Genomic DNA, 27,916 nt, shown 5'->3' with positions numbered 1-27,916 from the left:
AATCCAAATGCCTTTAAGGAGCTGGGGTAATGGGAAGAGGATCCCGAAATTCCTGTACAATCAGATCTAAAAGCACTTTGCCTAGGATTTCCGTTCACTAAAAAGGACCTCAGGGACCAGGAGAGTCTTTAGAGAATAACCGCAAACGATAGGTGGTGACCAGATAGAGCTAGAGAAAACAAGATTTTTTCAGTAAATTTAACAGATAAGAATCAGAAGATATGTGAGGAAGATAAACTTTAAAAGGGTACAAATAGCTAGGAATAAATTCCCACATGGTTAACTTCAGTCATATGTTCTGTTGCATGCAGGCAGCGAAGAAGTTACTGCTGTATATATTCTTTATTATGAACTTTTTAAAATGGCAGGGTCCCTCAGAATCACTGCACTATTGTTCTAACTTTTAATTTATTGCAATGCAGGGGTTTCAGAAACCAGCTGAACAGGAGAAACATCTTCTTACAGTGCAATTCACTACAGTATTTCTTGATTGTTGACTATTATGCTAGTTACACAGAAAGAGTAAAACCAGGTGCAGATGGAAATATTTTGGAAATCTTTCCAAAAATAAACAAAAAGTTGGATGACTAAAAGTGAAATCTCAGTGGTTGCCTTGTGTTCTCAAAAAGGTTGAAATGTCAAGGCTGTTCAGTGGAAGTACCCTGTATGTGTTTGGCCTAGCACTAAATCCCACGGTGTCTTTGAATGTCTGGGAACACTTGCTCAGCCTTGGATTACTGTGTACAGTAGAGATATCACAAAAGGGACTGACCTAGCAGTAGAGAGAGGCTGGTCCCTCCCCACTCTAAACCTTCATTTCAGGAAGAGGATGATGTCCTACACCCAAAATGATCGTAATTCATCTTGAAAGCTGCTGGGTGCCACTTCCCATCTCTTTAAATTCAAAGACTGCTGATTTCCTGATAGAGTTAGCCTCTTGAATGAGTCTTGGAATAGCGATAAAAACAATTCATGACATGAATACCAAAAATTGTCCTTTTACCTTCATCACGTTGGCTGGAAACCTCACTGTTAAGAGACTGCTTGAGAGAGCTAAGTGCAGTCTGCCTTGGTAACTTCTCCCTACCAGCAAAGAATGCTTTCTGAGCCGGGAATCTGAGTTCACAGCAGCACAGTCATTGCCTCGGTGTCCTGCTTGACATCTTGTCTTAGTGAAGGATTGAAGATCCATCTGCCAAGTGCTTGGGATAGACTGCAGGTAGCAAAGATTCACGTTGGGTCTAAGTCATAAGTAGTCATCTAGAGGTTCTCCCAGAGATGACCACATAGCAAGTACTGTCATTCAGTAGATAAATCTGATGTATTTGCAGTTTGTAACTCCTCTTCACTTTGCTCATTACACTTGAATCTTGCAAAGAAATCAAAACAATTTATAAAACCTGTAAGTGGAACTTGCTATTTTGGCACCTCACAAAGTCTGCTAGGCACTTGTGCAGGCACAGAGGAAACCAGCTTACCTGTGACCCTCTGCTGGTAAAAAGGTACCAGCATAGGAACAGGGAGAAAACCTGCACAGGCAGAAGGTGGGACATAGGCATCGCTGCATAAGGAACCATTGTGTCTGGTATCAGTCTGCCAATGCTGGACACGTTTGATATATCAAAGAAATGGCACGTTCTCTTCATTTTCCGTCATTATACTGTCTGTCCCCAACTGTCCTGTGCTCTAGCCTGACTTTTAAAATACTTGGGCCCCACTTGCATCTGTATTTTCCTGCTTGTATCTTGCTCAGCAACGTGAACAAATCTTTATGCATTATGGTTATTCTGTTGGATATCATTCCCTGTGTCCTTCAGTCTGCAATTAAATGTTTTATCTTGTACATGCTGTGTAAATTCTGTCCTTCTGAGTATTTAGTGTTTTTCCCTCGGGAGAATTCCTTCTTGTGTAAGTATCCAACTTAATGGTGCAGTGGTACCACTTGCACAGAAGAGCTCTTTCATTCTCCTCCAGAGTTATTGCATCAGGTTTGAAGGTAGTTTTCAGGAATGGTGTAGGCAGTAGGTGTGTTCTGGATGGCAGCATCTCCTGTCACAAGGTGATGAAGAGCTGATGTGGGTTCACTGGCAACCCACAAGACAGGAAACTCTTGTGTTGTTTCTCTGCCTCGGTAACAGGACATGATCTGTGAGGACTGGAGACCTGAATTCTGATTGATCACCAGCTTAGATGTTTCCAGCTCATGGGAGCTGGAATCTGGGAGAACACCACCAGCACGAAGATCTACCCCATGTTCCTATGGGAGGATCGACCCTCCCAGTCTCCTGAGAGCCTGGGAATGCCTCGTGCTGACCACGAGCCATCTCTGAGCATATCCGTCAGAGCTGGGCGGCATGGGGGAGCACCATCCTTGTGGGGGCTTTAAATGCTAACCTTAGCCAAAGTATTTGAAACAGTGCTTAACTGATTTGCCTTGTACTAGTTTGTGTATAAAACTCAGGGCTCTGTAATGCACGACGCGTGAAGTGCCACATTATGGAGGTGTCCTGGCTTTGTTTTGAGGTATAAAAGGTAGCTTTTAAATTCTATTAAGTGGTGTTAGGACATTGCTGAATTTATTAGCTGCTACAGACAAAAACTGTATGCAATTCACATGGAAGCCCTGCTCCCAGCATTTAATTTAGTAATAGATAAAGTCTCCTCATAATTCTGAAACTATTTAAAGAATTGGTGATGGCTCATGGAAAACTCTGGAAAATATTCTGCTTGGGAATGGATCCCTTCCTAGTATGTTTTTGTGCTTTTCATCTTCACTTGTCCTTCATTGCACTTAATGAACACATGAGTTTTGTTTTGTACCTTACCCGGAGCCAATCCCAAATTGGTTTGTAAAATTGTAGTTGTCTCCATAACATTCAGTTGATGCCAAAGACAAAATGGCCAAAGTGGTTTCTCAGATACTTCCAGAAATCCAGGAAGTACCAAGACTTTCAGTATGGGAAGAGTTAACATTTGAAGATGGTTTTATTTTTTTTTTTTTTTTCCCTTCCCCTGTGATCTAATCCTGTTTCTCACTTTGGAATAACTGGTGCCAATCTTGGTTCTGCTAATGTTGAGGATTTCGTCCATCTCAGAGCTCCTGAGTTTATGCAGTAAAATGAGAGAAGTCGCAGCTTTTATTGTCTTTACATCAGCCTAGCTCCTGAAGGAAAAGATGTAAATGTGATTTTAAAGACTAAAGGAGTTAAAAGGTTGAAAGAAAGCAATGGTTTTAATTGTGATTTAAGAAGCAAAGCAAAAGCCCAAACCCACCCAGCCATTTTGCCGTTTGCAGTCTGATGCAGGCACTTGGAGTGGCCAAGCTGACGTGCTGCATGTTGCCAGCTCCCTCTCTCTTCACCCCGTGCAAGTCAGGGGCCTGACCTTGGCCATCTCTCCAAGTACCACAAACCCAGAAAAAAGTGACTAAGCATAGTTCAAAGAAGAGTTCAAATATCTTGAAACCTTGGCCAGGCTGTTCCTGATGGTCTCAAAGTCTCTCTGTGACTGGTAGGTGAAGGGGGCTGTTTTCGTGGGACATTCTTCATGCAAACCAGTAGCAGAGGGGCTTGGAAGGGGACATCTGCTAGAGGCAATGCCTGATAGTACATGGTATTTTGTGGATTGTTACTCTTTAGAGGTGCTTGTTGTTTGTTTGGGCAGACACTTTTTCCTTTTTTGAAGCTGTTGCAGCATTTACTAAAGTCATATTTATGCTTGGATGGAAAAGTTGCTGCTCTGCACCCTAGAGACTTGTCCCACTCTCTTGAGATACAGGATTCTGATTCCTTTTGCCAGACTCTTTTCATGAGGTTATGTCAAGAAAGAGACCTTTAGAGAAGGAAAAAGCTATTACTTGCTTTAAAAAAGGTGTAATTAGTTGCATTTCGGTTGGCTAAAGGACCATCATGTGATGTTTCAAAAAATTTGGTTTCATGGTAAACAAGTTAATGGATTTATGCTCAGTTGCACTGCGCTTTCAAAAAGCAAAATGGCCCTAGGGCACACAAGTAAAATTTAAGCACTTTCATTGTTATTTTAAAATAAGTAAAATAAAACACACTGTCTGATTTTCTGAACAATAGCTTGGCTTCCTGCGGTGGAAAAGTAACCTCAGCTGAGAATTAAAGCCACCCACCTTTGTCTTCAGGCTCCAGAGCAGACAAATAACTCGCTCTTTCCATGGTTCCACTTTTATTTTTATAGTAAACTCTTCTCCTCCTCTTCTCCATCTTGCTCTTTTTTTTGCTTTCCCATTTGCTCTTTTCTCCCACTCAGTCATTCTCTTTTCTCTCTCTCCCTTTTCTTCTCTCTCTATCCCAAGAGGAACACTTCTGTAACACTTGAGCCGTGGATGTACATACACATGCCAAAGAGAAACAGAAATGTTTGGGCTTGGATCGGGGCCTTAATTTAAAGGCATGTGTTAAAGATCTGTGAAGGCCTCTAGTTACTTTCCAGCAGCTTCCCCAAGCTCCAGTGCCATTTTCTGCCTTGGTGCAACTTATATTTGTTTTGTGTCCACCCCTATTACTATCTGCAGCCTGTCTGGCTTTCCCTTCTGTAACTGAGACCCTGCATTGTGGGCCCTGTCCTCACGGGTTTGCCCACGATCACACATGAGAACCTCAGCCTTGACGAAGACCCATGCTCTACTGTAGCACTCCTAACAGCAACAAAACGTGCATGTAGGCTAAAGGCCTCATTTGTCTCTCTTTATGCAAGTTTTTCATACTTTTGCAAGGTGCTAAATGTTGCTTTGCAGATAAGAGCAGCAACATTGTACCCCCAGGGCAAGGGAATGGGAAAGAGCTGTAATTATTTGCTGCAAGAGTTTGGTCTAGCTAGGGAACAGCCAACTACCTTGAACTGCTGGCAGCAGGTAGGTAGTTGGCTGTTTTCTGGCTAGAGCAAGCACTTTGCAATCTGCTTTGAACTATTCTGTTTCTCCCTGAGGGGTGAAGACAGTGTGAGAAATAGTGGTTAATACAAAAAACTTGGTATTAGATTTTACATTGACTTAACACTTTTGCTAGTGTTTGTCTTCTCTCCTGAGAATGTTGATGCTTGAAAGTGAGATGGAAATAAATGGGAGTGCGTATGCATGCTAGAGAATTATATTCTGCTGTTTTATCCTTGAAGAGTTGCATTTTTAAGTTGCATGGTCCTGAAATTCACATATGCTAAGGTATGAAGTGAACTTGCTTGGTCTGTGTCTCTGTGCTAGGACTGACTAGGGTTGCTAAAGACAGAGAATATGGATTTGCTCCCAGCATGTTCCCTTGCATACTGTTCAAATACATTCAACTCAACTTTCTAACTCCTGGGGCAAATACTTGATACAACTTGCTAGGTTGGCAGTTTTTCTTGAGCATTTACAGGGTGAAAGGGCCTTTTCCCTCTCTTCCAGCTCTTTCTTGCTAATCCTTTTTTGTTTATAATTTTGCTTAATAAAGAAGGAAGAAAGTTCTTTGAACTGTTTTGTCGTAGAGAATGAGATCATCAGTGAAAAAAATAAAAAAAGGAACAGCTTGTTCTTTGTTATTCTGTGAGGTGCCACCATTCTCCTTTGATTTTAGCATCATATCAGTGTTACATACACAAGGTTTTGGAGTGGGTTCAAACAAACCAGATTCCCAGATCAAGGAGCCGATCCTTCTCCAAAACTGCTGTGTGCCTAGTGCAGCATCATGCTGAGGGAGACCTGCCTTTCGTAGCTCTGTCACGTGGTAAGCTTCAAGAGGGGATCCAGGCTTCTAGAAAGTTTGAGAAATGCAGGCCCATTATATTCTAACATTCTAGCAGCCTACGTGATGGTAAACAAAAAGGGAAATTGTCTTCTCTGTGTGCAGTGCCACAAGGGCATCAGAACTGTGTTCTCTGCAGGAAGGTGGCAACAAATCCTGTCCCACCTGCACAGAGCATTGGCCCAAGAAGAGCTTTGGTGGCTGAGTGCCCAGTCCTTTCCCTGTTTCTACTTGCAGACCTCAGGAGGAGAGCTCCTCTTTGCAAAGGGCCTCATTATTGGGTTTTGCAATGCCATAGTGTAATTTCAAATAATACTCCTGTCTCCCATCCATCTCTGTTGCCGCGTGTCTGTAGTTGCAGAGAGGAGCTAATAGGGTACAGCTGGTTAATAAAACATGCATTGCTTGAGTCTAAACTGCATTCCCTGTTGCTAAACGTCTCCCATGTAGCAGCTTTGTAGTGGTGGAGTTCGAATGGGATGACAATTTTGCACCCACTTTCGGATGAAATTATTTTAAATGAAAAAATCCCAGAGATCCTGAGTGAAAAAAGCCATCCAAGTGCCTTCAGCATTTTTCATTGCAATAGATGCTCCCTTCAGCTCTTGCTTTAGTATCAGCATATGAAGTGTCTGGCTTAATCTCCTGTACATTCTTATGTAAATTTCTTTTTAAGAAAAAAATATCCTTAAACTGGTGGTGTATACCTAGCTTTAGGGGTTGTTGTGGAGCTTTAGCTTTGCTGTAGGAGAATTTTAAATTTGGGGTGAAGCAAGTCTGTGGTTTGTAAAGTACTTGTTTCTGTAAGAAATTTATGGTATAAAGTCTATCACGATGGGGAGCTACGTGCCAAGATTTGAAGCCTCTATTTGCTGGAAAAGTAGATTTCTTAATCAAAATGAAGGTGGAGTAGACCATGTGTAGCAGCCTGTGGTGTGTGGTCCGTGTGGTGTCCACCCTTTCCCCCTTTTCTCTGCTCTCTCTGACAAGACTTTTTCAATAAATGAGTGCCAGTTTAACTCTTTTCCTTTCATTCAGGCCACATTTTCTTTTTTTCCTTGGGAAATAACACAAAACTTACAATGTGAAATGTTCCTTTTGTGACTTTGTCATAAAAATTAATGAGACTAGAAAAACTGTTTGTGGACCTGGAAGAGAATCCTAGTGAATAGTATTTCTCTATCCACAAAGCTCTTTCATTTTAATTAGCAAATAAACCAGGAGAGAGCAGTAGGCAGGTATTTCTGTGCAGGCTTAGGCTGGTATTTTGTCTAACACGTTCAAAAGCAATGATTTGAGAGAAATCAGATTGGTTGATTGCTGTGCTGTATCTTAAACTTCTCTTGGTCTGAATTTTTGGGGGGTGAGGGAGATAGGGTGATTCATACTTGAGCAAGACAAACCCAAAGAGCTGCCAGTTTGCATTATGTCAATGTATGTAAGAAAATATTTAGATAGAATTTCCATTAAAAGTTCAAAAGCAGGGGGCTCACGCTGACCCTGGCTTTTAGAAGCTCTGGTGGGAAACCTGAATGAAATTTAACTCTGCTCAATGTGTTTTCGTTGGCTGACTCCATGTTTTATTATCTCATGCAATGAGATCTTTCTTGGTTTGTCGATTTTCTACCGAGGACAAAAAGTTCATGTATGTAACAGTGCACATATTGAATTAAAGTACGATTAAAGGCATGATGTAATGACCCCCTCTCCTTTTCCTTTAGTCAATATTTGCCTGCAGGGTCAATACATTACAATATTGACTTCAAAGTATTCAATATTTTTTTACCTTCTGAGTGTGTTGGCTTCAAGTGCATGTAATACTAAACCTGTTGGTTGAACTGTTGGTCTAAGACTTACTGTCTAAGTAGTTTCAGGCTTGGATGCCTAATCCATGTAGAGCAGCTTTCAAGGCATGTGATAATATCACAACACAGCTGTAGGCAGCTTTCTGAGGTGAACCATTTAATCTGCAGTCTTTTCTCCCAGCTTCCTAACGAGTGGTGGAATTTGTCCCTTGGTGTGCAATGGGATTATTGCCCTCTCTCCCTGCTGGCATCATATTTACTCTGCAGGACCTTCCAGTGACTGTAGGTTATGTGGACAAATCTAATCCCCAGCGCTCCCATCTTCCATGTGCGTTTCTGCTGCCTTTACATCTGTGGTCTGTTGAGTGTACAAAAGCAGCTCAAAAAGCAAGATAATACTTTACGTACTCAAAGTGCTACGCAAACATGGCTTAATAAAGTTAAAATTGTTACGAATTCAAACTTGCACAGAGCGCGTTGGTGCTCACTTATCTGAACTCCCAGCTGGGGGCACAGTGGGCTGGGTGGCTCTCCTAATATGAGCTTGCACCTTCTCATGCTTCCTCTTTGCCTGTATATACATTTCCATTCCCACTCTGCTGAAATCTAGCACCGGTACCCATCCGAAGGGCACATGGGCAGATGTACAGCATAATGATGGCAGCTATAAACCATTTATCTTTCAAAAATGTGACACTCTAGAGAAAGGCTTTGATCATATTCTTTGCAAGGCATATAAACAAACAGGGTTGTCACAAGCGTGGTATCTTATTACGTTGTCTTTTTTAAAAAATTAAGGAAAGAAAAAATATTTATAGATACCAAGAACTTAGTGAATTCCTCCAAAGAATGAAATGTTATAATTAGGAACCCGCTGCACTTAGAACTATTCTACAAATAAGCACCTCAAATGTAGCCTAGTCTTTCCAGAGAAAACAAAGGTCAATAGGCTTCTTTGAGGATTAGCAAACCAGAATTTCTTGGACCAAGGTACTAATTACTTCCAAAGCTGAGGATGATCACTACTTCCAAATCCAAATTATTGCCAAAACCTCATGATAAACTTCAGTAGTACTCCCCTCTAGCCTAACTTTTGAATTAAGATACCTCTAGACTGGACTCTAATTAAAGGATAAAGAACCTAATCTGAAGGGAAGGCAGGATAACAGTGGGAATATTCTGCTTGTGGAAAGCTGCACTTCTGCATAGCCTGATCCAAAGTCATTTAAGACTTCCCAGGTCACCAGCAGCAATTTGGGCTCAACCAGGGTGAAGTGGAAACAAGTGCAGCTCTGAGAACCCAGAAACATGTGTGACCGGCTGCTCCATACCTGGGAAATGGTGTCCTGCATTGCCTGTGTGCTTGCAAGGTGGGGTCGCATACTTCTTGCTTACTGTTGTCTGATAGCAAAGGGGTGAGGACTGGGCTCGCTAGTACAAGCTCCCAGTTGGAAAGACTTAGCCACATGGTTTTTAAGGGTTTTCATATATCCACCGCTGTGCTTGAGGATTCATTCATATGTGTATTCACTCACATGTTGTAGCCACAGTGGCTGTGAATTTGGTAGTGTCCTGAGAGGCCACACGTTTCATCTCAGATGGAAGAGGTGGAAAGAGGTATCATTTTTGTGAGATCTAGGCATAAGGCAAAAAGGTTACGTTAGCACTGGGAGAGGGAGGAGAGGGGTCAGAGTTAAATATGTCAGCAGTTCATTTCCACCTGCAGCCTACTGACTTCCTTGTGCAATTTCAGGGAACTTTGAAGTGGGTGTACACATCGCAGATGTAAGCTACTTTGTACTTGAAGAAACAGCACTGGATAAAGTAGCAAGCGAAAGAGCAACTAGTGTCTATCTAGTGCAAAAGGTAAGGACAACTTTCCCTTTTTTTGTCTGACAACTTTGTCTTCTATTTACCATAGATTTATTTTAAAGGTTCATTTTCAGATGCCCGCAATCAAAATCTGGCTACTATTGCAGCAAACGTACAAAAATGAGTAAATTGATGCAAACACAAGAGCTAACATAGCTGCTGACTACCTTGGAGCTTACGGAGAGAGCACGGGGTGAAGCAGCAGTTTGTGACCCTGTGTCTGTGGGCAGAGACCCAGGTGTGCTAGGGCTTGCCAGCTCAGGAGCAGCTCCGTGTGAACGGGAGTCTGCTGATCTGGAGCTAGTTCAGGGCCCAGAGCTGCCTAGCTACGTTTGCACCATGCTGACCTGAGATAAGCCTGACAGACCCAAGCTGGCTTGTCTGCTTTGCTGTTGGGAGCTTGAAATTTGCAGATGTGGTGGTGGTGGTGGAGAGTTTTGTCTTTATCTTCAGTGCAGTAGTACTAGCTAATCCCTCCCAGAAGTGGATGCATAGCAGAGTAGGATGTAAAACACCTTGTGCAATCTCACATCTTGAAGTACAACAGAAGGTTCACAGTCTTATTTTATCTGGGTATCCCAAATACTGGAGAAATGGTGTTCTTTCATCATGCAATGAAAAGATACTTGAAATGGTACAGATTTTAGTGTAACAGAGCCAAATGTTAAACTCAAGTTTAAAGTTGACTTCTAAACTTTAAAAATGAATAGGTTCAAGTTCAACATTATCAGAAAGGAAACATCCAGGTTTTGTCTGTGGCTGTCTCATTTTCAGTTGAATGTGCAGAAACACTTCCTAGCTCATCGGATACCACCGGCACTGTGCGTGCAGGGAAGCTGAGAAGCTTGGCTGTTAGTGTCCTGTGTTGGCTTGAGGCATCAGCTGCATGAAGAGGAGTGTTGAGGGCAGTCTCATAGGAGCAGATTAATCTGCCTCTCCCCACACTCCCATTCAGTTAGCCTGAAGTCCTTGTCTCTGCAGCCCTTTCTGGGATGACAGGGCATCTTTTGTATAATAAATAAACAAACATATCCTACTTGCTGCTTCAGATTAGGAGTGATTCTTCCCCTCCCTTCCTGGATGTTCCGAGAGTTGCTCTCCGGGGAGGGTCTTGTAATGATGCTTGTTCCAATAGTTTACTGTGTCCTCTCCACACTTTCCAGATGATAAAATGATTTATTTTACACTATTGAAATAAAATTAGTGGTTTGATATCAAGCTGTTAACCTTTAGTAGCTGTTCTGTAGCTTTCCTTGGGTAGAAATAGCAAGGCACAGCTTCAGGGGGTCTCAGTGAGTCTGGTGGATTTTACGTCTCTGTGAGTATGGGTTGCGTGGAATAGCCAAAATAGCAATGCAGAAGTGCCCGAGCTGGGTCAGTGGTAGTGAGACCAACAGCACACAGGTGCTGCAGTGCGGGACCAAGGAGTGGCTGCACTGGGAAACACCAGTTGCCAGTGACTTGCTGTTCTCCAGGAGTGGGAAGCAATGCGTATCTCATGGAAACAGCAATTCTGGCAGTAGAGTCTTCCCAATCCTACAGTCTCTCCAGTGATAAGCCCTTGGCTTCTGCGGTGTTCTGCTTCCCCCTCTGATGGATGACTCAATGGCTGTAGCTCACTATGGGAGATGTGGGCTGGCCCAGGGGGAATGTCACTGCAGGGCAGCAAAGCTGTAGTCCAGGAAGATGTTGTCGCAGTATTTCCAAGTCAAAATACTGTGGTTTGAAGGCATGTGATTTTTTTTTTTTAAAGGGAAAAGGAAGACTTTTCTATGGAAAGGAGGCATTTTTCATGATAATCTAGTTGAATTCAAAAGCTAATCGAATTTTCTTTCAAAGTGCTTTTTTCCCCCCAGCACTACCAGTCAGTCACGTGCGATGCCAACGTAAGTTATCCATTGCCCGTAATCTTCAATTGCTTTTCAACTACCTTGGCCCAGCAGTCAGGATTCTAGTGTTTTACCCACACTTCTGCCCTGCAGAAAATATATTTTAAGAGTGCAAACTAGGTTAGATGATGAAATGGTCAATATTTTAGTTGCAAGAGATGAAAAGGAGAGAGGGAATGGGCAAAGGAAAGCAGCCAGGCTGTCTGAAACAAGATGGTAGCATGAGTCTTGTAGAAAATATGCTTTCCTTTGATGAAACTGTTTCCTAAGACAGCTGTGATTCTGCTAGAGGTTAGCACCATGCTAATCCTCCCAAAGAAGTTAAATAAAGCCACATATTTAATTTTCCTGCACCATGTATCCAGAAGGGGAGTTATTGTGTAATTGCTAGCAGTCTATTTAATAAAAGTAAAAAGTGTTTGAAATAAAAGTGTATCAGGTTTTAAGAAGCAAGAAAACCTAAACAGTTTCCTCTTTTTTGGCACATCTTATAGTGTTATTTTAGGTGTGAAGCAGCTCAAGTGAGAGGTCAGCCATAAATCCCTATAATATTTTATTGGTCTTATTTTATACTGGAGATCAAAGATCAGAACTGTAAGCCTATCTTTCACATTGAGTCCAAGGACTTCGAGACATTCACTTTTGACACCAGCAGGTTGTCAGGGTGTTGATATTTTGATAATCTCAGGCTGAGTAACAAAGAGTTGCTCAAAATCTGAATTCATGGAAGTGTTGATACAAGTCTTGAGCAGAAATCTTGGCTCATAAACAAATTGCCTATTTCCTTTGAGTGTCTTAGTGTGTAAGCAAGAGGCTTGCTGAGCCCACCCCATTGTTGGACCTCGGCATCCTCCTCCCAGCTCTGGGGAGAGCAGCTGATGGAAACTCTTGGTTAATACAATCCCTCCCCATCAGACCGGCGGTGGGAGAAGGGGTCACCCCCAGAGTCAGCGGCGGTTGTAACCAACTGAACCAAGCCTGAGCAGGCAGCCAAAGCAGGGTGCCAGCGGAATGAGGTTGTTTGAAGGGAGCAAAGCTGTCTGTGTGACTTTGTGAAAATAAGGGGTTTTTCTTAACCAGAGTTTGTTCCCTTTTCCCTTTGGTTGACTGATCGATTTTCCCCTTCCGTTCCTTGAAAAGCTGCTACAGCGAGTCCATTGATGAGAGCTGCCCTGGCTAACCTGCTGTGAACCTGGCTGGTGAGTCAGTCCTGGCTGCAGCAGATGTTTCTGATTTTAAAGGGAACGGGAAGTTTTATCATCCCAGTATGCATGTGCTCCCTCCCACTGCCCAGATCCCTAGGAATGAGTCTGAGGCTGGAAACTCGCATTTGGTTTCTGGAAGCACTTTATTAGCCAAAGAGGCAAAGCAAAACAAAACCAAGGGCTCTCACAAGCAGGAGGTTAGATCTTCCCATGTCCGAAGCGAATCCACCATGCAGAGGAGCCAGCTGCTAAGCAGTGTGGCCAGCCATGGTTACAGGTCCATGTGTTTTATAACGCTGGGATGATGATGTGTAGGAAACCCCTCAGCCCCGGCGGTGCCTTCTCTTACTTTGGTTTTCCCTAGCTGCCCACCGCTTTGGCGTGCTGGGACATGTGGCTGCCTGCGGGGAGAGCTGATAACGTGGAGGGAGGCTGTTGGGCAGTGCTAGAGCACTAAGTCTCAAGCCGGATACAGTAGCACTGGAGATTTCGCATGTGGGACTTGGAAATAGGGGGAGAGAAATCCTCTGTCTGTGATTTGATTTGAAATGCAGACCCACAGCTGCGAGCACTGTGGATATCTGCCTTTCACTCAAAGAAGTGTCCTTTTCCAGTATCTCTTGGGCCCTGCTGGGCTTGTGGGGAGAGATGATGTCTTTTATTAGTCTGACTGATAGAAGGGGATGAAAACCAGACAAGCTCTCACCACCAAAGCCTTTCTTCAGCCCTGGTTTCTATGATACATTCATTAGAAAGGATTTCCTGGGGGCTGTAGGTCCTTTTTTTCATTGTGAAAGTTTTTTCCCCTAGCCCTGCTGGGTCTCTCCAACTGCATTTCTAGATTCAACTACATTTATACACCTGCCCTGTTCCAGCTTTATGATCCCTGTATAAGCCGAGGTGACTTTATTTTCACCTGCAGTAAAATCAAGCTGAATGATGTGATCCCCAACATAGGCACATCCTTAGCAATTTGCTAAGGAAACCACTTCACGCTGGAGGTGATAACCCTCGGCAGTGTTTCAGCTAGCTGGATTTCTGTGTGCCGTGGCAATCCACAGGGCAGCTGGCAGACACTGCTGTCTCTTGGCAGACAGTCACGGGAAGGGCAAAGTATTTAAAAGATGCCGGGCAACCTCTGGATTATTTGAGGTGATGCTATGCAACTCTGATATTTTGCAAATCTAGGCATTAAAGACGTACTTAGGGAAATCTCCTCTCATCCTGCGTCTCCTTCAGAAAGAGATGGAGATAATCCTATTGCAAAAGTTCCTTCTGGGCAACCCCTGGGATAACTCCTGAAACATCTCGCTCTCCCAGTGTGACACAATTGTGACATCTTTGTATGTTAAATGCTGGGCTTGCAACTACTAAGAATCCTTTCAGCCTGTGACCATATCATGTTAAGGAAAAAGGAAATGTGTATTTATAACCTAAATTTCTCTGCTTTGTGACAGTTGGTTTATTCTCCGTGTAGAGTGCGAAGAGGAATCGTGATGTTAAAGCAGAGGCAGGCAGTCAGCCAAGACTGTCATGGTGTTGAAAACAGGTTTCTTCTTTTAATTCAGTGAGGCAGATAAAATTGAAATACCTTGAATGCAAGGTCACATTGTCTTATGTATGTACTTGCTGAGCCCAGGAAAAGGTTGAATTCTTGCTCTCCTGTGACACTTCCTCCATGGCTTGGGTTAAGTTACTTTGCCTAAAGCTTCTCTCCTGCAAAACAAGGGTAACGTGGGTTGATGCTTCCCTGTTTAACAGTAGGTTTGTAACAGCTAATTGCTTGGTGAGTGTTTAGTGCCGTAGTTATGATCTGAGTTAAAGCTTTGCTTGTGTTTCACATCATTGAAAGCCCTTCCATAGAATTATAGCCTCTTGAATTGGATATTAATCCTGCTCAAGTACACTTAAAACAAGCATCCTGTTGTTTTGTTCGGGCTGTTCTTTGTGGATGGGATTTCAGGTTTCATGTAGGCATTTTTGTAGCAGACTGTTACTGCTGCAGGAGATGTGAAGGGAAAGAGGGTGTGCTAAGGCACAGAAATATTCAATAAGTACAGACCATTATCAGATAATCAATCACAGAGCGGGGGAGAGAGAGAAAAGCTAGTAACTGGAGCTTTTAATTTGGGTGGAAAAGGGCACAGGAGCTTTTATTAAATTACTAGCACTTTGTTCACTATGACCTGAATTTTAGGGTCTCATGGTGGTCATGGGTGATCTTAGGCAGGCAGGGATTTCCGATAGTCTATAAAGCTATTTTCTCTCCTTTCTGGTATGGGTTGGCACCACTCATGCTAAATTTATAACTTTGTGGTGTAGGTCCTTCCAGGCAGCATGGCAGAGCTCACGTACTGGATCTGTGAGTTATTAATGTACCAGTATTGTTAACATACTGTTCACAACTGGAATAACAGAGTTGACGGCCTTTGTGTTGCGGGAAACAGCTTATCATAATCTGTGCCCTTGTGACCTTCCAGCTGAACTAGTGCTGCTGATTCATGTTGCGAGTGACTCCTTGACAGTCACAGGCTGTACGGTTAACCTTTTGGCATTAATATGCACTGCAATTAGAATGGATTTATAGCCATCGTCCAGTGCCAAACCACAAATGTGATTAAATATTTTAAGAGTCTTTCCTTCAAAGCAAAAGGTAAATACAAAATGTGTGCACTTGAGGAGAAAATGGACACCTGAGACTTTTTTTCTTACTCTTTTGAAGAACAGTAGTTCCCCTGGCATCCAGGTAGGAAAAGTTGTCTCTGAAATCACCAAATAGGTGTGTCAGAGTTTGGAAGACCTGGGGTTTGCATGCCAGTTGGCTTCCTGCTGGTCCTATATTTACAGGGTGGCACACAGAGCAATCAAAACGGAAACTAAATTAAATATCTAAAATATTTTATGGCAACCAAGTAGAGCATTTCTCTCTGTGTTTTTCTGGAATGCACCAGCCCACATTGCCACTCAAAATAAACAAGAGGAGTAATGTGGTGGCTCTTTGAGGGCAGTTATTGCTTCTTCACAAAGGTAAATAATGAGAAGGGAAATAAGAGTGTGAAACTCTAATAATTGGGTTTGCTTCATTAAACAGCTGCTACATATTATCTTTACTGCAGACTTCACCTGGGAAATAAGTCAGGGATGGTAGAAACACTTGGAGCTGCTCAGGTTTGCTCTAGTGTGAATATGCTGCAAAGCTTTTGCTTTGTTGCAGTAGTCAGGTGAGTAATTTGTGGTTTGGTAATTCAATGTTCAGCAGCAGAAATATTGATTAGTTGTAAGGAATTAGGACACAGGTTAAAAAAATCCCTGCCAGAAATTTCTGTTGGTTGACATTTTGTTCAAACAGAGTTGAGTATAGTAAAATAATAATTGTTCTCCCTCTGTTTGCAAACACCAAGTTCAATAGTCATAAAACAGGTGCTTTTGTTTATCTCACCAACATCTATATGTTCCTGTCTCTGCTACAAAGCATGGCTCAATTTTTATTAAAACCATGCACCACTCCTGTGATGCATGGGAGAAGTTTCATTTATGCTTTGCAGGGAGCAGACTTGCATTACTTGCCTGGTTACACAGTATTCAGTGGCAAAGCAAGAAACACAGTTCCCAAATCCAAGCTCTTGAGCTCCTGACTACTAGGACCATGTTTCTTCAACATCAAGTTTCCTGATGTGCTGAGCCTTCCTAATTCTTCCCGCTGCCAAAATGGCAGTGGGAAAGAAGTGGAAGACAGAGCAAACTTTGTGACCTTAAAAGCTGCAGAGTGAAGTGTTTGCATAACAAGGATGCAGGATGCTCCAGGATGCTTACTCCATTCCTTGGAGGTGAGCACTGGGAGTGATTCCCAGGTTGCAGACTGACAGCTCCCTCTGGTCTCATTGAGGGACAGGGCTGATGCGAGTGTTGGTGGCCTTAGCCATGTCTGACTTCCTCTGATTTCAGAGGATTTGGTTTACTTACTCATTCCGTGCCAGTATGCTGTTCACTATGTAATGTAGCTCTGGCATGGGTGATGCATCCCAGAGCTATGGTGTAGCCACTCCTGCCACAGAGAATGTGATCCTGAAGGTTTAACACATTTTCTCCTTTTGTGCATTATTGAGCCTGTCTTTTACCAACTGGTCAGGGAAGCTTGGCTACAGACAGGTCTCTACTAAAAGCCCATATTTCACCAAGACTATCTTCTCTTCCCTTCCCTTCCCTTCCAGGTGATCCCGATGCTTCCGAAGCTGCTCTGTGAGGAGTTATGCAGTCTCAATCCCATGCAAGATAGGCTGACGTTCTCTGTGATGTGGAAGGTGACTCCAGAAGGCAAGGTACCTCAAGTAGCAGGCAGTCATTCTGCTAATCTGTCCCCCCTCGGTGGCCAGCCCCTACTCTTGCAAACAGAGTGGTAAAAATGCCATCCCTTAACACCCAGGTGGGTAGCAAAGGACTAGTCAGTGAACAATACTGGAGGATGTAGGACTGACCCTGTATCTTGTCTTACTGATGAGATACCATGGAACTTCCAACTAGAATAATCTCACAACATGGTGGGGAAAGGAAAAATATTTGTGTGAATCTCAGGAACTGAGAATTTCCTGCTCCTTGCCAGGTCACTCATCCATTTAATGCCTTACCTCCAGCAGCAATTTGAAGCTAATGCTTTGGGTGGGACGAGATGTTTCCCCCTGACTCCAACCCTGCCTTGTACTCATAGGCAGTTGTGCAATGCGGTGAATGCGGGCAGTATCCCTCTGTGGACTCTCTGGTAAACAGACTATTTCATTCTTCTACAGAGCTGCAAATTACATCGATCCAAATAAAGCGTGATAGCTCTTCAGCAAAGGCACAGCTCCATCCTCTGCATGTGTTATTTCCAGGGAGCAGTTGTGGAGGCTGTCTATCAGTGCAGCGAGCTGCCTTCAGCTGCCTGTCAGCTCTCCCCAGGTCTTCATTTCTCTCCCTGTTCCCCTCCCACACTCTTTGTAACCCTAACAATCACCTCTGGTGATCACAGGGTCCCCTTGCTAATCGAGGAGGGGTAAAGACTGCCACTACCAGAGGACACTCCAATCTATGCGAAGCACACTTTTTGTACTCAGAATGACTTTTTTTTAACCAGAGTTGTGCTCATGCACAACTCTCTCTGTGGAGAGTATTTCTTGTGCCAATTTGGTGATTTTTCACAAAGATTAACTTTACTTCCTTATTATTGTCCATGCTGCTCTAAAGGATACCGAATCTTGTTTTGTGCTTTAGCAAAATACGGTTGCAGTCCTATAGCTGTATTTCTCCAGTGAGTCCCTGCTCGGGCACTGCAGTGGGTTTTACTTGTTTGTTGTGAAAAGCGTTCTACTTCCTATAGCGACAGCATGATTACTCATGAGGCCTTCTAATAGTAGCTACTTGGTGGGCCTTTTATTGACTCTGGTCTTTGAACAGCTAATAGTAAAGTTTTAATTAAAATAAGCCTTTAATTAAATCTTGTCTCTTGTCCCCTGCAATATATACATTATTGGCTTTTCAAACAGTGTTCAGACCAACCCAGTCTGACCAGTGAGAAAACAGAGGAGCTGCAGTATCAGCCTTACACCTGCTCAGGGAGCTGATCTCTGGAGGAGCAGTGGTCTGGGCCATGGCCATGCTGCCCCTTGGAAAGCAAACTGCCTGCGGCCATCTCAGCAAACTGGTTTCGCCTAGGAGGCCTTTCGGGACTGCAGTCTTAATCAAGGTCACTTGATTTGAATATCAGGTGAAGGCCAGAGAAGAATTTACTCCTTCCAAGAGGAAAAGTGGTTGCAGGGCTTTTGCCCAGCAGGGCATTCTTGTAAGAGCTTATCTCTTGGGTTGAGTTGGGACAGAATGTGTCTCCTGTATTTCTAGGTGTTATTGTAACCTAATCTCAGTGTAAACAGGATCACATGCTCTCCCAGGCTCTGCTGGGTGAAAGGGAGGTGAGTCAAAGGGCCCAACACAGCCTTTGAACCTCAGCTGGTGGGGGAGAGCCGTGAGAACACTGGCATTGAGGAGAGGACATTCCTCAGTGAGGGATGCATGAGGCCGAAGAGCACTTCATTGCACCCTGTGTCCACAGCAGTATCATAACCTTGAGCTTGCAAAGCAGAGCCCAACAGCGCTACTAGAGGCAAGAGCTGCTCTGAGCTCTCACTGTTACTGTTCCAAAGCAAATAAGTCTAGAGCTAATGCATCTCCCAAGGAAAAGCCACACAGATTCCTCACTTGAATGTGACTATTGATAGGTTGTTGGGATTTTTAATTCTTGTTTCTTTTAGAAAAATAATGCTAGACTTAGCCCTTTCTGAGAGACAGGCACTTTCTTGTTTCTATTGCTTTTGGGTTCTGGAGTTTTTCTCTTCTAGTTTTCACTGAGCGTAACAAAACGTTGCCTGAGCAGCACTCCACATAGCTCCATGGACTCCAGTGGGATAGTGTGACATGATGTATCTGAAATGACTTTCCAAGGGCAGAGGCGTTAACCATATTGTTGCATCTGTGCTGTTCTTCAGAAGCAGAGCTGGGCGTTTATAGGAACAACGTAGCACGTTCTTGTTCGGATGCAGTCAACAGAAAGATATTTGAAAACAAACGATGCAACTCTTCCTTTTAAGTTATTGCCTGCAGATATTTGAAGCACAGCCCTGCTGGTTCCTTCTACCAGTGATGAAGAAAAATTGCTTCAGTCTGAAACAACCTATACAAACAATGTGTCTTCCAGGCTCAAAACTGTTGTCGTCAGCCAGGACACGATATGGACACTGCCTTGCATGGAGAAAGTCCTCAGCCTCCTGCACAGCTATGTCACACCCTCAAAGAGACCTGTACCACCAGGGACTGTGCTAATGGGAGGGTTTCAGCTGAGCCACACTGACTGCCATCACATGATGTGCTGGGGACTACAGCTTTTTCTCAAAAGCAGCTAATGCTGGGGAAAGCCTTAACATAACCCTAGAAATGTCTCGGATACTGGTACTCTATCTGGAGTCTGGGTGTGCCCGGTTTGCTGTGATGGGGGAGACCTTGCAGACTGGTCTTGCAGGCTACTCGTAATCTTTGAGTCTCAGCTTACAACCCCCAAATGTTGCTCCTCTGCACTGCTTTGCCCATCCATCAGCCACTGGTACATGGGCCAGCCAGCCTTGTGCGGCTTTCCCTGCAGAAGCGGAGCTTGCCCGTTCTCTGGTGGGGTCTCCAAACCAGGGATACAAGGCTGTGGTTACCCAAAGTCTGCTTGGATGGCCGCTGAAAGCAGAGATGGGGGGCATTTCCAGGAAATACTTGGACGGTGGGTAGAGTTAAGTTAGCCTGCTGCAGCAAGGCTAAGTCTGGCAGCTCTGCTCACCACACACAGGGATTACTGGACTGCATGAGCAAAATGTGTCCAAACTCCATTCTTTGCCTACGTGACATGTTTAATGCATCCGGGCAATCTTGGTGAGAATGTGTTTATTGGGTATGTTAATAAGAGACCTCTCAGGGTTGTTACTGTCCAGTTTACACCTGTTAGAGCCATTGCAGGAATGGAAATCAGGCACTCTGCATCACGCTGCTTGGTTGCCTTTGAGAGACCAGGAACACAAAAAGGAATTGAGGAAACAGAGGAATAAAAGAAATTTAATATCTGCTACTAATGGGCTGCTTGTTCTGACGCTTTGCCCTGAATGTAGCCTGCCTGAGATTTGACATTCTAGTTATATTCTGGGGGCCCAATATGCTGCATCTCTCATCTTACAAGGAAGTGAGCGGAGCTCTGAAATATTTGGCCTTTTCTAAGCAAGGAGAAAAATGAGGTTTTGTTGAAAGCTTCCAGTTCAGACAGCAAGGCGGAAATCCGGCCTGTTACCTCTTGCAAGGGACAGAGAGAGCTTTTGGAAGCCAGTGGCAGAAAGCACCATGTAGCCTCAGAGCTGGCTTTCAGCAGTAACCTGGGGACTGGGGAAAGTGCTTCTCTTCAGAATTACCCTTCTGGTTTGTGGCCTGTCCTTAACCCTTTTCAACACGTGTGTACATGATGGAGTTGACTCACCTATTTTGTAGAGCAAAATGAGAGTGCTCTCCAAACACAAAATATTTAGTGTAGAATAATATAACAGTGAGGGCCAGAATTGATAATGACCTTTGATGCAGAAATTAATAGCTGGAGGTGGAGGAACTAGCAGGAAATAGAAGTAGTGTCTGAAAACGTTTGAACAGCAAGTTGAAAGAGCTGCCTTTTACAACTGGAGGGTCTGTAGAAGAGCTCAGCTGAAATGAAGGCTGCTCAGCCTGGCTCCCAGATCATCTCAACAAGAAACACTACCTTTTTGGTGCCTGAGTACCATCCATGTCTTACTGAAGTCTGACGTATCTCTATTGCCAACTGGCTAATAGTCTTCAGCTTGCTGGAAGGGGATCGTTTAAAGAGTGGTGCAGCCTCTTCCACACCAGAGATAGTGCTTGCTTAATATCAGGAGGTTGTTTGGGTCCAGCAGATTTCATCAGATGTCACTGACCTGCCGGATATGGATCCCCCATCACCACGAGAAGCTGAACCACATTTAACGGGATGCAGCAGAGTGCAGAGCAGGTGCTGCCATCACTGTCACAGCATCTCTGTCCAGCTTTGTGACTTGCTCTTCCTTTATTCTTGGCATAGAGCAAGGGGCACACACAGAATAACCGTGAGCCAAGGGTCAGAGCACTTCACATTGCAAGACATCGCTTGCTGCCTCTCCGCTATTAGGACACTTTCTAATTAGAAATGAGCTTAAATGCCCTGTGACTTTCAGAGCTCTGAGCTGCTGACTTATACTGCACATATGTTTTGTGGGGCATAAGGGAGGGAGGCAGCGAAGGTATCTTGGGGATCAATCCTTTCCTGTTAAGAAGAAGGTTTGCCTTTCTGAAGCAATGTCCTTGATGAGTCTGTCATAGAGTGAGCTGGTGGTTCTCCCCAGACACCATCACTTGCAGAATTTACCTTGTCCTGCTGTGCTGAGGAAGGGGTAAGGTGGCACTTGCAACTAAGGCAGAATTACAATTCTCCATTCATTCTCTGAGCATTTGTGCGTTGAATGGTTTATCACAGACTGCATCCGTCTCCACAGCCCTCATGCCAGTGCTTTTGACTTTTCTGAAGAGCCTTCTGCCCTTTGTCCCTCTGCACTTTCTCACTGGCTTGATGAGCTTTTGATCTCTCTCACATATCTCAGCTGAAAATAGATTTTCCTTTCTGCTTTAAGAAATAATGCAGAATTGCTATTTCTACATTGGTGTTCTGTTACGAAGTTTAAAGGGGGAGTGGCTTCTGGTTTAAAATAAAAGAATTTTGTAGGCAATTTATAGATTATTTTCCTCTAGAATCCAAAATAGTTTGGAAGCTCAAAAAGGTTCCTGGCTTGAGTTTGGGCCTAGGACCATAAACATGATCACAGAAACAAGGGGTCAGTGACTGGCCATCTCACCTCCACACCACCAAGGTCCTACTCAGGCACTTTCACGAGAGCTAGTCAGACGTTGGGGTTCCTCCAGTACTCCTGAAAACAGAGTATTTTAAGGCCAGCCCCTCGTGCCCTGCTGGCCACACTCTAATCAAAGAGGTGGAATACCATCTGCTGTGTTTTAGATAGGAGATCCTTGCACGTGTATATCTGCCCGTTGTCACTCCTGCACCTAGTAACCTTTGAGTCAGCTGGCTGATTTCAGCTCCCGGATGGGCTGTAATTCTTTGAGCTCTATGAAAGAGGGAAATCAGGTAGAGGAGGGAGATCCAAGCAGTTCCTTATGTATATGCAGAATATATTGTCCACATACATGTTCCCAGACACTAGAGAATCTATATGAGCAAAAGGCCTGGTGGTCTCAGTATGAGAAGATCTTCTCTTGAAGATCACAGTCAGTGATGAGGTCTGGTGTCATTCCTTCCAGGGTTTGTACAACTTCCCAAGATTTTGTGCAGTGGAAGAACAAGTCCTCAGATCAATTTACACTTTCCAATTTTGCAGATCCTTGATGAATGGTTTGGGCGGACAGTCATCCGCTCCTGCGTGAAGCTAAGCTACGACCATGCACAGAGTATGATTGAAAGCCCTGGGAAGGTGTTCTCACCTGAAGAACTACCGCCTGTCTCCCCTCAACACTCAATAGCTGAGATCCAGCAAGCTGTGCTGAACTTGCATCGAATCGCCCAGCACCTCCGCAAACAGCGTTTCATCGACGGTGCTCTGCGCTTAGACCAGGTGCGTAAGTCCAGACCTTGTAAGGGGCTTCTGCTCCACTGAAGCAATTTCACGTTGTACTCCCTAAGAATTTCCTCATCAGTCTGAAAACTTGAAGGGGAAGGTCAAGGCTGGAATAGAAAGGCAGGTTTATGTGCCAATGTCTTCTTGAGAGCGGCACCAGATTATGTACCAAAAGCAGTAAGTAAAGTAGGATGAAAAGAAAAAAGTTCCTGTTTTTTAAGGAGTGGTCCATCTTTCAACATTTTTCAAAATCCTAAAACCCTAGTGGACTGCATAAGTAACTCATACAGTGAAAGAAATCATGACGGTGTCATTCATTATCAAGCAGTTCAGATAGCCTTAGTGCACATTTCACTGTGAAAGGCTCATCCTCCACATTTATTTCTGTGCTTGCAATACTCATGTTTTCCATAGCTTTCATAGCAGTTCTCTGCACAGGGAAAATGACTAAATGTTATCTAAGCTAATACATATAAGTGTTGGCTATGTTTCAGAGAAAGAAATGCTAGTGAGGAGGTTTTCTGTCTGGGGTGATTTAAGTAATCTTGTACCAGTTGTGGTATGTGTCATTTCTATTTTACAAGCAGATCCAGATATTTTAGATTATGAGAGCAAAAATACTTTTTCATTTGAGGTTCAGCTGCTCTGAGGTGGCTTCTGACAGTTTTTGTGGATAGCAGGTTCCAGTAATTTATAGAACCCCGTGGCCTTCCTGAGCAGGAGACAAAATAATCTCTTAATATAAGGAAGCTCTATTGTTTCATTTTGCAAAATGAGCATGAGTCAACATAAGGATATTGCTGAGAAAGAAGCTAGTGTACCGAGATATGTAAACAGGACTATTGTATGTAAGAGGTATGTTGTAACCCTTCCATTTTACTCGGCATTGTAATGTTGTCTCCAGTTGCAGGGAAGTCTAATTTTAGAGAAACCATTGCAGAGCAACAAGAGCAAGGAGTGTCTATAATCTGTGACCTTCCCCAACAGAGCACGTGGCTTAGTCTGGCGAAGCTGCTGTGAAGAGGAGGCAATGTGCTTTTCCCCATGTCTAAGATGGACAGGATGACACGTTTGTATCTTGAGTTTCAGTAGAGGAGATTGGGGTTATACTTTAGGATAAACTTTCTGGTGTAGGCATTGTGGTGTCTGAGGCTATCTTGCCTACATCTGTTGTAGAAGGACTTGGAGGACTGGTTAGGCACACATAAGTGAGCCTGGAGCAAGGGCATTTGCACAAGGTCCCTCCTTGCTCAAAGGAAATAATCATTCTTCAAATTATATTCAAATAATTTTTGGAAATGTGACTCCCACTTTGAAGTCATGCAGAGTTTTCTTAAGCCTCTTTCGGAACAGAGGCTTCCCTCTTTGAGGTTTATCATACAATGACTAATAAGCTGGGCTTTTGTTCCCAAGCACACTCTGAATGCTACAGAAACATTAAAAAACCCAGCCTTTGCACTTGATGAGCTAACTGGGAAGCCTTGGAGATGTCTGGGTTGGAACAACAGTCCACAGTGGCTGGGAGCTGTGGCCCAACAAGGTCACTAGCTGCATTCCACAAGTCACGGTGTAGTCCTGAGCGGTCACCATATGTGCCTGAGTTGAGTACCTGTTATCAAACTAATCCCAGGGAAAATATGTTTTAAAACAGCTGTGACATTTTCAATGGGAGGATTTGGCCAGGGAAGCATCCTGTTCCAGTGATACCCCATAAAAGATTAGCTGTGTTTTGTTTTGCTCTGTGCTGTTACAGAGGAGCCGTTAAAGAGAATGTATTGGAGCATCATTTGTGAGATCGGGGTTAAAAGCCACTGCTAAGGGCACCAGAGAGGGCTGATTCCTACTCAGACTGGTTCCTAACCAATGTGATAAACTGAGTTATATCTCACAAGTGGCACTTTATGCTGTGCAGAATCTCTCTCCCCTGGCAAGAGTGTCAGAGCAAAAGTAATGGTCTTTGAGAATGAAGTGTATTTTGGTTCAAGGGACACTTTCACCATACTTACTCTTTTCAAGTACTGCCTTGCTAGTCATATTTTGATAAACTACACCCTCCCCAGCACATGGATGAAGTGGTTACCGTAAGGCCTGAGTACAAACAGTATGTGAGGGATGGGTGTTTGGACATGGCCAGCGGTGTATGGCTGGAGAAAACAATCTGTACCTTTTAATAGGAGATGAGTCCCTCTGCCTTTGCTCCCTCACTTCCCTGAGTTCCCATGGATGGGGAAGTTGTGCACTGGGTCTGACTTCCAGCCCTGAGCAAGCGAGCAAGGGTGGGTCCAAATGGGAAACACACCTTTCTAATCGCTGGACCTCTCACTGATTTCCTGTTGAGTAATGTAAATCCTGAACAATGGAAGACAAACTCCAGCAGGAAACTAGGGGCAATGAATTATCAGATTCCAAATAAATATGTGAGCAAAGGAAATGATCATCCCACAGTCTTAAGGGAGGGGGTAGCTGGGCATGGATGACTCCTGTGCTTTTTTTTCCAAGGGATGTGAGCCCTCTTCCTATACATTGCATTATTTTTGAGAGCTTCTATCTTGGGATCACTCCTGATTGAACAGTGATGACTTTTTTTTCTTGCTTCTCTCCTGCCATTTTTCAGTGTGACGTGCTCGTGTGCTTCCTGTTGGTATTAAGAAAATCGGGGGGAAGAATCCTCTGTCCTGCTTTGCCACTGGCTGTGGTGGCCTTGGGCTGCTGCTCTCCCTGTCTGCCTCAGTTTCCTCTTTGGAATGATACTGATCTCCCCCATAGTATCTGTATAATTTAGGATTTATTCCCCAAAACTAAACATCTCTCAGATGAAGTCATTCATGGGTGTATCTTTATAATAGCAGAAATACTGGTTGGCCAGGGAACTTCTTGCACCTGACATAGGATGGCTCCAGTAAGATGCAGCAGTGTCAGGATAGCTGTGCCGTGGTGAGAAGAGTGTTTCCTGTTTGAATGTCGCTGCTGAATTTCTATGACCTAGTGTGAGAGTGGCATCTGCTTGCCTATGGTTTTATCTTTTAGCAGTAATTTTGGAAGCAGGAATCTCTGTAGCTCAACAGATGAAGAATATATTTTATTTTTTTAATAACTTGGGAATTACATATCTGGGTCACACAGAAGACCTTGAGACAAATTACAGAGGTAGCACACGGTCTTGAAAGCTTAGGATCTGTGGATTCAGTGTCAGTATATATGTGTCTCTTCGGGGCTGTATAATTTTGAATTCCTGCCTCAGTTCAATCCTGGCCATGGCAACCTACATACCTGCCACTCTTCCCCCCTGCCAGTTCCTTTCATGCCTCTGCAGAGGTCCGTAGGGGAATCTTGCTGCATTGGACCTTGGGTCTGAGGACCTTCTTTGCAACCAGACCCACACATCTGTCACTCTGTGGGATCTTGCTGTCCCCATGGGCCCCTTCTGGGGCTTTTTCCCTAGAATATGGTTTCCTGTGCTGCCTGCCAGCTTCCTAGCTCCAGAAAGCAGCTGAGCACTGTGTTGTAGAGGTTTAAAGTCTTTGCACCTTCAGCAGCTAAGGAGCTTATGAAACTTTGTCCACACAGACAGAGATTAATGTATTTCTTCCCCTTCTCATTTAGAGCTGTGGCTTTTAGATGTAGAAGCAAGAGGTGCCTTGTACTGTGACTTTGAGAAAAAATGTTCAGATATTTACAATACTGTCTTTCCCCCCTGCCTCCTTCCTGCCCGGGACCATGAAATGCCACCCCTGTGCTGTCCTCTCACAGCTCGTGGTGTACCCGCACTATAAATTGGAGCAGGGATCTGACCTGGTTTAAAAACCAAAGTGAGCACAACCCACAACTTTCCTTTTTTTTCCTGGCCCAGTTACTTTGAAGGTGGATCACTTCCCCAAACCACAGCTTTTAGAAACACTAGCCAGAGAATCAGATAGAAACTTGCTTTCAACAAAAACCATCAAGTTTGCAGAAAAGCTTCTTAGCTCCAGCCTGCCTAGAGGAGACCTGCTGATAAATGGTTCTCTTTTTGGCCTCAACAGTTTATAAATGAATCACGAGGACAGATGCCTACAAGAAGACAGGTTAAAAAGGATTTGTCTGAATATTTAAAATTAGAATACCCCAGGATGCTGATCTGTCTCTATGACAACTGTCTGTGAGCTGAGCAGTGGCTTTGTTGTGCCGGTGATTCTGTCTTTGCCAGCGCACTTATACCTGGGTGCTCAAAACATTGGCATTGACCAAAGTTCATCGTGAGAACAACGTAAAGTGCATTTGCATTAGACCAGTTAATGGCATTGAATTGTTTGCTAGAATAGCTTCTCTCTTTGTTTTCTGTGCAACAGACATTCAGCTTTGCAGGTGTGTGCAAAAAGGGAAGAAAAAAAGGATAAAAATGGCAAAGATGAGAATGTTACGCAAATTTAAGGGTTGAATTGCTAGTGAAATGGTCTCACTTCTGCTTGTTCCCAGCCTGTGTGCCGTGCCACTGTCTCGTTGTCTGAGCAAGGGTTGTTTTTCCCTGTGGATCTCTATTGTTTTGAATAACTTAAAGATAGAAAATTTGTATTGTTGTAGCTCTGTACCACACTGGAGACCTTACCTATGGTCCTGTCCCATGGCTGCTGGGAATAAGGAAATAAGTGATCTTTGACAATAGCTTTGTTTCATTAAGGTTGGTGGGACTCCTGAAGTATTAGAGTATTTCTGCTGCAGGAAACATAGGAAAACAAGCAAAAAGACTCCAAACACCAGAATGTGTGCAGAATACCAGCTCCAAAACACCCAGGTATGTGGCATACCGGGTATATTAACCAGCTCTGTATAGTTTTTGAAGCTCTCAGAACTGACTCTGCCTACTTGATGCAAACAGCTTTGAGAAGTTGACTCAAGCCATTCACACATGGAAAACGAGGAGGAAGGAGGACGCTGTACGTGCAGGATGTGACCCTGTATGTTGGGAAACTTCGTCTTTAGTTGTGGCTAATGGGATAGGACAGAAACACATAATTTTAGACAGTTGCTCCTGCTAATGCCATTTAATTGGAAATCTCAAGAGCCACAGATTAATTACTATCACCATTAAAATATTCCAATATGAATGACTGCTGGAAATAATTATGGGAAATTGTTTTGTCATATTTCCTGCCTCATATCTGCATAGTAAGCATTCAAGTCTTTCCTTCTTGC

General features: G+C 43.7%; 1 protein-coding gene across 1 annotated transcript in view; it reads left to right on the top strand.

Moving 5' to 3' along the window:
- Positions 1–27,916, top strand: part of DIS3L2 (DIS3 like 3'-5' exoribonuclease 2) — a 197,270-nt gene that overhangs the window by 108,631 nt on the left and 60,723 nt on the right. The window contains exons 13-15 of the mRNA XM_041126654.1: positions 9,306–9,418; positions 16,730–16,837; positions 22,508–22,741. Of these exons, the coding sequence (XP_040982588.1) occupies positions 9,306–9,418; positions 16,730–16,837; positions 22,508–22,741 (455 nt within the window). The remainder of the gene's footprint in view (positions 1–9,305; positions 9,419–16,729; positions 16,838–22,507; positions 22,742–27,916) is intronic.

Source organism: Aquila chrysaetos, chromosome 10 (genome assembly GCF_900496995.4).
Source record: "Aquila chrysaetos chrysaetos chromosome 10, bAquChr1.4, whole genome shotgun sequence".
In the NCBI taxonomy this organism is placed as follows: domain Eukaryota; kingdom Metazoa; phylum Chordata; class Aves; order Accipitriformes; family Accipitridae; genus Aquila; species Aquila chrysaetos.
Note: the sequence above shows the minus strand (reverse complement) of the source record. Positions and strands in the feature narration are given on the sequence as shown.